General features: G+C 43.4%; 1 protein-coding gene across 1 annotated transcript in view; it reads right to left on the reverse strand.

Moving 5' to 3' along the window:
* The window catches only part of FARP2 (FERM, ARH/RhoGEF and pleckstrin domain protein 2), an 818436-nt gene that overhangs the window by 395829 nt on the left and 410338 nt on the right, over nucleotides 1-12269 (reverse strand). The window contains exons 12-13 of the mRNA XM_033957823.1: nucleotides 3780-3837; nucleotides 1745-2006 (exon numbers count right to left, since the gene is read on the reverse strand). Coding sequence (XP_033813714.1) covers nucleotides 1745-2006; nucleotides 3780-3837 — 320 coding nt within the window. The remainder of the gene's footprint in view (nucleotides 1-1744; nucleotides 2007-3779; nucleotides 3838-12269) is intronic.

Here is a 12269-nt window from a genome sequence, read left to right on the forward strand (position 1 = left end):
TATTTGCGGTTTTTCGATTGAAGGCCCCACCCCAAAATTTATGTCACAGGAAATCGCTGCTCCCGGCATTGCACAGAGAAAATTGCTGCTCACGGCGTTGTACAGAGAAAATCTATCCTCCTAACTGCACTTTCTTCACTGGAACAGGTCAGGTTATTTGCGGTTTTATGTCTTTTTCTGGGTTGTTTTTTTTTTTGCAGAAAAACCGCAAACAACATACGAAAAGTTATTCACGGTTTTTCTCTATTCGCTACCTTGCTGTTCCCCTGTCACTGCGAATGCTGAGGGGGAAGTGTACAGACATTTAAAAAAGTATCACAAATAAAATGAACAAATTACTACATGATGTTGTATTAATTGCTAAAACTCCCAATCCCTCTGGCAAAAAAATAATAATAATAAAAAAAACACCACCACAACAAACCCATGCATTCTAAGCAGCAATTTAGAATTTTATCTATATTGAGTGTAATGTGCAGAAAGTACAATGGCAAATTTACTGGGATAACATAATAACCCGTTAGCACTGCACTTATTGAAGACTATTACGTTCTAAGTTTTCTGTATAGTTTACGGTAACAGTACAAAACTGGGAACCCAAGGTTAATGCCGCTCTGTATTCTATAAGTAGTAGTGGTAGTCTAATCAAGTTACTTGAAAAGACTATCCTATATGACAAGTGATACAAGCAATGCCTCTGCATTAAAACACAACTCTGAAGATGACTGACCCACTCTCAGTCAAATTAAAGAATGGGGTATAAAGATCTATCAAAGATCCATAGGGAGCTTCTCATTCTGGTCTTCATGAGAAAAATTTCTCAAATTATTCTGAAAATCAAAAGTAAAGTTATCCCTGGAGACCTGCATGAAAGGATTGCTAAAGAAGAGGTTGACATCTAGAGGCATTCCAGTTTCTGAATCCCAAGAGTCTGAGTCTGTGCTACTGGAGTCTTCTGTCATGGTAGGTGGGTAGCTGAGCTGCTCCAGCTGGTCAACAATATCATTAAACTGGAAGGCAGAACTGGACTCTGAGCGCACAGAACATGCAGGGAAGTTCACCATTGAACTGGCCCCAGAGTGGTTGGCAGATGCTGATAGGTTTAAGGCTCCAACTCCATTGAGAGGCAGGTTGAGGGAACTGCTTTCTGACCTATTATTGATCAATGTGCTGGTCTCTGATGAACTCAAGAGACACTGCATTCGACTAGCTTGTGCTTTTACCTCAAAAAGCTCAGAGGTATCTGAAGCTTGTGCATTTCTATTGAAGTCATTTCTGTCTTCATATCTAAAATCATCATCTACATTTACACCTGTGAGCTTTGGATAGTACCGACTGGTGCCAGACAACAGAGGCTGCAAACTTTGCTGCAGTATGTGGTGGTTGGATAAGGTAGGTAAGTCTTGCAGATGCCTAGATATACTAGACCCAGTGATGTCTATGTCACCATATTTATAAGAAAAGGCTTCAGACCCTCCAGCAAAAAATGATATCTCTGCTGGGTCATCATCAATAAATTCTTCCATCAGCTGTAGTTGGGAGTTTGTCAATGTGAAAATAGGAGCAGAAGCCCTGCCCTGTGCCTGCCCCTTGTTTTCATTAAGAACAACATCCTCATCATTGTCATTTTTACATACAACTCTTTCCCTGAGCCCTCTTTCTGTACCTAACTCTATACCATGACTACTCTCCACTCCATGAGAATTGGGGCTATAGTTCCCTGTAACACTACAAGACCCAACACCTTGGAATGACTGACGATTGATTGATCCGGACTGCTCTGTCTGTTTCTTTCTAGCCTCCTCTGCTGCTGCTGTTGATGCTGTCACATTGCTATTCCCAATTTGACTTCTTGCCACAGGTACTCGAGGGTCCAAGAAGGAAGAACTGCTGTCTGTAAGGACAGATGGGCTGGCAGTAGTCATGGAAGAGGTGTGGACTGACTGGAAGGAAACAGCTGAGGAGGAGGACCCAGGAACTCTTAAACCCTCAGTGAACGAGATACTCTGAGGAAGGGGAAGAAAAACAAAGAAATAGAAGGATAAGCGCATTTCATAATGGGCTAAATCGTGTGCACCCATATGAGCAAAGTCACAAGAACGTATTATGCAGCATATTTTTTTAAAATACAATCAATAGATAGGACAGAAAGTAACACAGTGCTCAGCATCTCCTTTAAATCTTAAGTTGTCCAAACCATACACATTACCAGTCAAACAGCTGTAAAGTCTCTAGTGATTTTTGCAAAGAAAAGAGATAGGAAATAATTAAAAGTATAATTTTAAGCAGCTGAAGCATCTTTCTAATTCAGTAAGAAACATTTATTGTAATATACACCTTGCTAGTGAATTTAAACATGAACAATGAGATGCCATTTACAGTAACCTGAATACAAAGGATAGTAAGTAGACCATGCATTCTATCAATACAAAGCTGTCCATAATAAAGAGGAAATTATGGGGCTCATTTTCAAAAAAGGCAACCAAAAGATGGTATAAACCAGCATTTGGATGCCTTACTAGTCAAAACATCCCAGTAGGCATTTTTGAAACTGACTTTCCAGAAGTACTTCTGGTTGTTTTGTCTCCACTGCATCAAAAACTTAAGGGGGCATGTTACAGGCATGTTTTGAGTGGGATTAGGGTGGGTTAAGCACTTGGTACGTTTCACAGCAATAACTATTTTACAAAATATCCAGGACACAATTTGGACGTTTTGGGCTACACCTGTTTTAAAAATGAATAAGGGACAAAAAGATACACAAAACTGACCAGATGATCACTGGAGGGATGAAAATATGGCCCCAACACACTCCCCCAGTGGTCACTGACCCTTTCCCACCCCCCAAATATTTGCATGAAACAGTACATCTGTCTCTATGACAGCTGCAGATACTATGGACAGTCAGTATAGCTGCAAGCAGATCTCTGGAGTAGCCTGGTAGGCAGTGCAGTGGTGGAAAAGTGTGAGCTCACCAAAACTCACTGTACTGCCATATAGGTGACACCTGCAAGCATAAGGGCTATTTGGGTGCAGTAGGTTTTGGGGAAGTTTTGGAGGGCTCATAATGTACAAGGATTATGGTGAGATGTGAAGTTCACAGAAGTGCCCAAGGGGTGTCCCACTGTTCTGCTAGCATGTCTGTGCTGGCCTGTCCTACAGGCAAATTGCTTGTTTTGGACGTTTTGAATTTTTTTTTTTTCCCCCAAAAAAATGACCCCCCCAAAAAATTAGATATCTAGCTGGACAAAATGTCTAGCTGGGCCAATTTTTAAAAAATAGATATTAAAAAAAAAAAAAATAGATATCTTGCAAATTCAAAAATGGACATTTTTTCCAGCCGATATTTTAACTTTTTTCTCAAAACATCCAAAATTGGACTTAAGATGTCCTACGGAAAATGCTCCTCTATGCCTGCCAGGGCCAGTAACCAGTTCTAATGAAGACATGGCCTACAATACAATGAATGTGAATGATATAAGTTGTGCCAACACATATGCCCAGCTTATAAAAAATACCAAAAATGGAAGCATTAAAGGAACTCCTTTGCTAGTCAAAGTTTCTTATATAAATAAATTAAAATGATAGATACTAGAAGATAAGATGATATTGATTAGTAAGATGGGGAAGTGTTCACACAGGCAAAATAATTTAGAGTTTCCCTGATTAAGGAATAAGAATGAAGGTGAATAAACAGAATGACATGACCACCTTTGCACCTAGAAGACAAGCTGAAATATATTTACTGACCATAATGCTTAAAGTGCCGCAGGACTAACCTGTTTTGGCACGTCTGTGCTCAAAGTGCGAGTAGAGACTCGAGCTTTGCTGTGCCTCCTGCAGAACAGAAAGCATGCTGTGAGAAATCAAGAACAAAACTCACAGCACCTCATAATTAGAACCTACACAAGGAGAGAAGGTGCCAGCTAATGCTGTATGTACAGTGTCTTTAAGCTACCCTGAACACATAGAGGATAACATGAAGATAAAAAGTTGGTACAATAAGATTTGAGTGAAAGCCAACATTTTTACATATAAAAAAAGCATGACATGCTGGAGGGAGCAATTCGATTTTATAGAGCATAATGCAAATGTACAAAAGGCAGGATCAATACCCAGTCACATTCATTTTCCATCCTAGATGTTCATGTTGAAAATGACACCAAATAAAAATCCAATCCAAGCCTACTCCATTCACGATGCATCTATGATTCCCTATTGCAGCTAATAATCTTGATATATTTTACAATCACACTATTAATGTGCTTGCATGTTATGGACAGCAGTGCCTTCCATATTTGTGTTTTGCTAAAAGTATGAAAAACTGAAAATAAAGCAGAAGCACCAGTCAGCTTCTCCTTATGTTCACTTGCCCATTTCTGAGGTTATTCCTTTGTTTTTTGTTCTTGTGCCTTATTCACCTTTCTATTTTGCCCTAAGGTACTTACTAGTAAATAGGCACATCATTCTTAAACCTGTGAGTTGTGTACCTCTGATCGCGACATCTGGTGTAGCGAGATCTGGTATAGAAAGCCTCATTTTCATTTTTGCTCTGCCTCCCCTCACTCTGGGCTGTCCTGAAATTCTTCAGTTCGTATCAAAGTAGATGGTCAGCCCTAGATAAGAAAACTTAACAGGGAGGGGTATGGGAACTCTCCCAGAGAAAGAAGTCTGTTCTGTTCATATCACAACATTTAACATGAAATAATAATGAACCATTTATAACATAACGAAGAGGAACAAACAAGCCTCCTACCTGGGTGCAACCTCCACTAACAGTCTTAGAGTTCTGAAAAATACCCCATGGTCTCTTCAAAATAAGAGATGGTCTCCCCTATCCTTGCCCTTCTTGGACAAAGGAAAGAAACAAGATATCCGGCAATATGGACACGTCTGAGACAGAAAGTAAGCTAATGGTGTTAGGAGGGCAAAAAGAGATTATGTACTTCCCCTGGTAAGCTCTTTTCCAGTAGATCAATGAGACATTTTAGACAGATGGGTAATATCCCCATAGCCACGTGCATCTGCAGAAGATATCCAGTCCAACTTTTTCCTTTTGCCTCTGCTGTACTTCACTGGGCTCCTTAGCTCCACCTACAGTTAGTACCCAAGCACAGAGAGCTGCCCAATACATGTGAAATAGAGACACCTGTAGCAACAGGCTTAGCAACAAACTGTTCTCAAGAAGTAAAATTAAACAGCAAATTTAACTGCCAGCAAAGGCTTCAAAGGAGTTCAGAAACTATTCCCATATAAAATGGAAACATATACTGTATACACTATTCTTCCCAGTCCCCAAGGGCTGACAGGCATCCAAGAATCAGCTTGAAGAAACATAAGAACATAAGAATTGCCACTGCTGGGTCAGACCAGTGGTCCATCATGCCCAGCAGTCCGCTCACACAGCGGCCCTTAGGTCAAAGACCATTGCTCTAACTGAGACTAGACTTACCTGTGTACGTCCTGGTTCAGCAGGAACTTGTCTAACTTTATCTTGAATCCCTGGAGGGTGTTTTCCCCTATAACAGCCTCCGGAAGAGCATCCCAGTTTTCCACCACTCTCTGGGTAAAGAAGAACTTTATACATTTGTACGGAATCTATCCCCTTTTAACTTTAGAGAGCGCCCTCTCGTTCTCTCTACCTTGGAGATGGTGAACATTCTGTCTTTATCTACTAAGTCTATTCCCTCCATTATCTTGAAAGTTTCGATCAAGTCCCCTCTCAGTCTTCTCTTTTCAAGTTAGAAGAGGCCCAGTTTCTCTAATCTCTCACTGTACGGAAACTCCTCCAGCCTCTTAAGCATTTTAGTTGCTTTCTCTGGCCCTTTTCGAGCAGTACCGTGTCCTTCTTCATGTATGGTGACCAGTGCTGGATGCAGTATACTAGGTGGGGGCGTACCATGGCCTGGTACAGCGGCATGATAACCTTCTCCGATCTGCTCGTGATCTCCTTCTTAATCATTCTTAGCATTCTGTTCACCCTTTCGCAGCCGCCACGCATTGCGCGGACGGCTTCATCGAGTTGTTGACCAGTACTCCCAAGTCTCTTTCCTGGGGGGTCACTCCGAGTATCTCACCAGACATTCTGTATTTGTGTATAAGATTTTTGTTACCGACATGCATCACCTTACACTTATCCACGTTAAACCTCATTTGCCATGTCGCAGCCCATTTCTTGAGTGTGTTTATCTCACGTTGCATGTCTTTGCAATCCTGCATCTTTACTACTCTGAATAACTTTGTATTGTCCGCAAATTTAAGCATTTCACTCGTTGTACCAATTACCGCCTTATGGCACCTGCTTTGATGCTGTTTGTGCTTTTTCCAGTTTTTGTCCATTTTTGACCTTTTCCATTCCTTAAACAAAGTCTTCTCGTCTCTGATCGCTTCCTTCACAGCTACAGTGAGCTACGCCGGTTCCTTGTTCTATTTCCTTTTGGATCCCTTGGTGATACGTGGTATATATAGATTTTGCGCCTCGGTGACCGTGTCCTTAAAAAGGGATCATGCTTGCTCTAGCGTTTTTACAGTGCTTATCCTCTTCTTAATCTTCTTCCCCACCATGAGTCTCATCCCTTCGTAATTCCCTTTTTGGAAGTTCAGTGCCGTGGCCGATGTTCTGGATCGATGTTTTGCCCCTGTGTTCAGGTCAAAGCGGATAATATTGTGTTCACTGCTTTCCAGTGTCCCTTCTACTTCTACACCTTGCGCCGGTCCTTGTAGTCCATTTAGAATTAAGTCCAGAATTGCGTTTCCTCTCGTATTTTCCTTGATAAGTTATTCCAGGAAGCAATCGCCTACAGAATCCAGGAACTTGGTCTCCCTACCGCAGTCGGAGGTGCCTAGGTTCCAGTCTATCCCCGGATAATTGAAGTCACCCATGATAACTGCGTTGCCTCCCTTGAAGTTTTGTTTAATCTCGTCTGATATCTCGCCATTAATTTCTTCAGACTGTCTTGGGGGTCAGTAGTAGATGGCGATCTTCGTTTCCGTTCCTTTTGTTCCAGGAATTTTGGCCCATAGAGACTCTACCTTATTTTTCATTTCCGGCGTGTTCTCTCCGGTAGACCCAATTCCTTCTTTGAAATATAGGGCAATACTCCCACCTTTTTGACCTACTCTGTCTCTGCGGTATAGCTTGTATCCTGGTAGCACAGTGTCCCAGGCATTTTCCTCGTTCCACCATGTTTCCGTGATGCCAATGATGTCAAGGTTATATTTTTGTGCCATAGCTTCCAATTTCCCCATCTTATTTCTTAGACTTCTTACATTTGGGTACATACATTTGAGTTTGCAGCCTCTTCCTTTCTTGAATTTCCTTCCCTCTTGTGCCTTTTCGATCTGTCTTGCCTATGATCCAGTGAGTGTTCCTCGCTATCTTCCTGCACAGTATCCTCTGGGTATACTGGTTCCCGAACCATGAACCCTTGGTTGACTGTCAGCTTTCCCCTTCTTCTTAGTTGAAAAACTTCTCAATTTGTCTCTTGATGTTCTTTGCAAGTAGCCTCATTCCGTTTCCACTGAGGTGGAGTCCATCCTTCTTGAATAGCTGAATGTTGTCCAGTTGCGCACAAAGTGGAATCCTTCTTTCTCACACCAGCGCCTCATCCACGCGTTGACTGCTTGCAGCTCCGTCTGCCTCTTCTCATCGGCCCTGGGTACTGGCAGGATCTCCAAGAACGCTACCCCTCTGCTTCCTTCCTAGCATCCAGAACTGGTCCTTCAGTCCTTCCCTGCTGTAATTCCTGTTGCTCACGTTATTTGTCCCCACATGGATCACCACCGCCGTATCTTCCTCTTCCACGCTGTCGATAATCCTGTCGATGCGGCTCACTATGTCTTCTACCTTGGCTCCTGGTAGGCAGGTCACCAGCCAATCCTGTCATCCTCCTGCTATGTGGCTATCGACTTGTCTGATGATGGAGACCCCCCACGACCATCGCTGTCCTCTCTATCTTCTCTTGCCTTTCTAGCCACAGGTCCGTGTCCCTGGTGTATGATCATCTCTCCAGCCGTAGGTACGTGTCCTCTGCGCACTTCCATCTTCCCTCATCCTGGCGTTGGCTTGCACCCTACTCTTCTTCGTGTGGGTTCCCTCCGCTGTTTCCAGATCTCGCTGTGTTACCCATTTCTTCCTTGTGGTTGTCCTCCAGGTGGTCCTCACTTCCTGTAGGTGCATCTTAGCAGTTCCACTGTTGCTGGTGATTTTTCATGGCCTCCCTGTATGCCTCCTCAATGAACTTCTCTAGCTCCCGGACTTCTTTCTCAATGGTTTCCTCTGTCTTGACATTCTCTGGCTCTCTGTCCTCCTCCTCCACTGCTCAAAGTGCTTTTAGTTCCAGTATTCTGCCTTCCAGGAGTCTGACTTGTTTCTTCAAGCTCTCCAGTTCCTTGCATTGAACGCATACATAAGACTGCCTCCCAGAGGGGAGGTAGTCGTACATATGGCAGATGGTGCAGAAAACTGGGTAGCTCAACTTCCTGCTTCTGTCTGCTGCTTCCATTGCTGTCTACTTGCCGGTCTGTTATCTGAAGTGGCTTCTCTCTGTTTTTTTATGTTGCGTACTCTGTGTCTAGTATAGCTGCTATGGCTGCTGTGTCTGCTGTCCACTGGGCCTGCTGTGGCTGTCCTCTAGAGTCTGCTGTGTCTGCTGTCCTCTGTGTCTGTCTTCTTGCTCCTCTTCAGTGACTCGTCCCTGCGCCATTGGACCCTCCCCTTTTAAGGGGGAGCTCCGGATCTGCTGCGGGTGACATCAGGTGGTGGGGCGGAGCTACCTCTCACCGCAGCCCCTCACCCTCTTCCTCCTCCTGTTCTCTCCCTTCTGCCTCCTCTGTCCAACTTCTCTTCTCTCCCTAGCCCGACTTCTCCTGCCTGCCCCGATCTCAAGGCATAAACATACTAAAACAGTAGGCAGGTACAGGAAGGACTGGGCCGGAGTCTAGAATGTCTCACTTATCTATTGAAAAAGAGCTTATCAGCAGGGCAGGATTAATTTGTCAAGGGCCCCTAGGCACACAAGTCCACTGGGCCCCCTGCCTTACCCCACCCCCCTGCCCCATCCCACCATGCCCCTGAGGTTGTGGGTTCAAATCCCATGCTGCTCCTTGTGTCCCTGGGCAAGTCACTCAATCCCCTATTGCCCCAGGTACATTAGGTAGAGTGAGAGCCCACCAGCACAGAAAGGGAAAAATGCTCGAGTACCTGAATGTAAAACACCTAGGCTATAAATAAAATACTTGTGACTTTGATTATTATTATTATTCCCATCACTTCACTTTCTGCAGAGATAAAGAAACATATCTCATTTGTACTTAACCAGGTTGAACAATGGACAATTGACTTTAAATCAAAACTTAATTCTGAAAAGCCAAAAATATTTTTGGCCAGTCCAAATGACAAAATTAAAGAGACTGTATTGCAACTTAATGGTCAGGATTACCTTATAAATACTTCTATTAAAATACTTGGAATCACCTTGGATCATCATTTAAACTTTTGATGAACACACTGACTCATTGGTCAAAAAATGTTTCTTTGTATTGTAAAAGCTTCACACCATCAAAAAATACTTTGATTCAGTATCCTTTAGATCAGGAGTATCCAACCTTTTGGCTTCCCTGGGCTGTATTGGCCGAAAAAAATGTTTCTGGGGCTGCACAAATGCGCAAACGCTGCAGCACGACAGAGGAGGGAGTCGGCAAGACGGTAAACACCCAGAGGCAGTAGAAGAAAACACCGTATCGCCCTTGACTGTGGCCGCACAAAATACTTTACAGGGCCGCAGGTTGAACACCCTACTTTAGATTATTGGTTCAATCTCTCATATTAAGTATCTTTGATTAATGTAATATATCTTGGATCTTACAAGAAAACCATCAAAAGACTGAGCATTATTCAGAAATCAGCCATTCGCCGCATTTTTGGCTCAAAAAAGACAGATCATGCCAGCCTTTATTATAAACTATTACATTGGCTGCCAATGGAAGAAATAAATATTTTCTAATTTGCTTGTATCTGTTTCAAAACTTTAACTGGCCTGGCTCCAGCTTATCTCTCCTCTCACTTTGAGCTTGCTCATACCACTAGGGCCTAGATTCACTAACCTTCTGATCCGTGTCCGACTGGAGGCAGGCTGACCGATTCACCAACCATCTTCATGCAAATGGGGGCAATCGGAAGCACGTCCCCAACCGACTGCACGGATCGCTGATTTGAGTCAGGAAGAGCCCTGAGAGTAATGACAGGAGAAGCAGCCTCCTGTCACTGCTGTCAAGACTTCTGCCAGTTTGGGGGTTTTTTTTCATTTTTTTTAATGGGCCGCTAAATATCAGGCCTATAAAAAAATGAAAAAAAAAAAAAAGCCTTCCCCTACCCAACAAAGCACCCCTGTGCCGTACACCCCCCTCCACATGCGCCAAAATGGAGGGATGCTGCCTGGCGTGGCACACTCCCCCCTCCCCCCCTAGTGACTGGCCCGGCACACACACACACCTCTGACCGGACTGGCCCGCCCCCTCCCCCCTGTACCTAAAAGTTGGGAGCAGGAGGGGTGCTCAGTCCTTCCTGCTCCTTAGGCTTCCAGCGCTGTTTTCGGGAGCAGGAGGAACGCAAAATGCTCCTGTTCCTCCTCCCAACCCAATGCGAATGTGGGATCACATCAGAGGGAACGTGCTACCAAGGTGGAGAGCGGCCTGCGAAGTTCGCTACAGCTAGCCAGTGAGGAAAGTTTTGGGGCCTTACAGTGAGTGAGGGCAGGAGGGGGGAGTCGCCAGCATGTTCCCTGCCTCCGTGTTCGAAAATGGAATTCGGCATGGAGGGACACATCACGCTGTCAGGGAACACGCCATCCTAAATGTGCATGCACGCTTAGGGTTTTATTATAGAGGATAAAATTGTGGAACACCTACACAAACATGATTTAATGGGACAGAGTCGACATGGATTCAATCAAGCGTCTTGCCTCACCAATTTGCTCAACTTCATAAGAACATAAGAATAACCTTATTGGGTCAGACCAATGGTCCATCAAGCCCAGTAGCCCGTTCTCATGGTGGCCAATCCAGGTCCCTAGTATCTGGCCAAAACCAAGGAGTAGCAATATTCCAAGCTACCGATCCACAGCAAACAGTGGCTTCTCCCATGTCTTTCTCAATAACCTAGAAGGTTCGAGTGGGTGGTATAATAAATTTGAAATAAACTTGAAACTTGACTATGGACTTTTCCTCCGGGAACTTGTCCAAACCTTTCTTAAAACCAGCTACGCTATCCACTCTTACCACTTCCTCTGGCAACGCGTTTCAGAACTTAACTATTTTCTGAGTGAAAAAAATTTCCTCCTATTAGTTTTAAAAGTATTTCCCTGTAACTTCATCGAGTGTCCCCTAGTCTTTGTAATTTTTGACAGAGTGAATAATCGATCCACTTGTACCCATTCTACTCTACTCAGGATTTTGTAGACTTCAATCATATCTCCCCTCAGCTGTCTCTTTTCTAAGCTGAAGAGCCCTAACTGTTTTAGTCTTTCCTCATAAGACAGGAGTTCCATCCCCTTTACCATCTTGGTCGCTTTTCTTTGAACCTTTTCTAGCACCACTATATATCTTTCTTGAGATAAGGAGACCAGAATTGAACACAATACTCCAAAATTCTTAAAATAACGCCCCCTCTTGTCAGTTAAAGGACCAGTTGCTCCAAGAAGCAGTCATTTATGAAATCTGGGAATTTTAGCTCCCTATCACTCCCTGATGTAACATTTAACCAGTCAATGTTGGGGTAATTTAAATCACCCATTATTATAGTGTTGTCCATTTCTCCAGCTTTCCTAATCTTTGAAGGTGTGAATAAACATGTGGATAAAAGTGAGCCGATAGATGCAGTGTACGTATCTAAATTTTCAGAAAGCTTTTGATAAAGTTTCTCACGATAGGCACCTGAGAAAATTAAAGCCATGGGATAGGAGGCAACATTCAGTTGTGGATTAGGAATTGGTTACCAGACAGAAAGCAGAGGGTAGGGTTATATGGCCATTTTTTTTCAATGGATGCTGCATGGGCCTCTTGTCTTGTAAATTGCTTTGAACTTGTACTGTATAAGTGCGATTAAGAAATCCTGATTAGATTAGATCTGTACTGGGACCAGTGCTATTTAACTTATTTATGTTTAAATTTGTTTTTATTAAAGTATCAATAAATCTGCAGTATGTAAGAATACAGAACAAACAATACATAATACACAAGAAACCCCTCCCCCATCCACCCCCCTCATCCCC

The sequence above is a fragment of the Geotrypetes seraphini genome, chromosome 9 (assembly GCF_902459505.1).
Source record: "Geotrypetes seraphini chromosome 9, aGeoSer1.1, whole genome shotgun sequence".
NCBI lineage: Eukaryota > Metazoa > Chordata > Amphibia > Gymnophiona > Dermophiidae > Geotrypetes > Geotrypetes seraphini.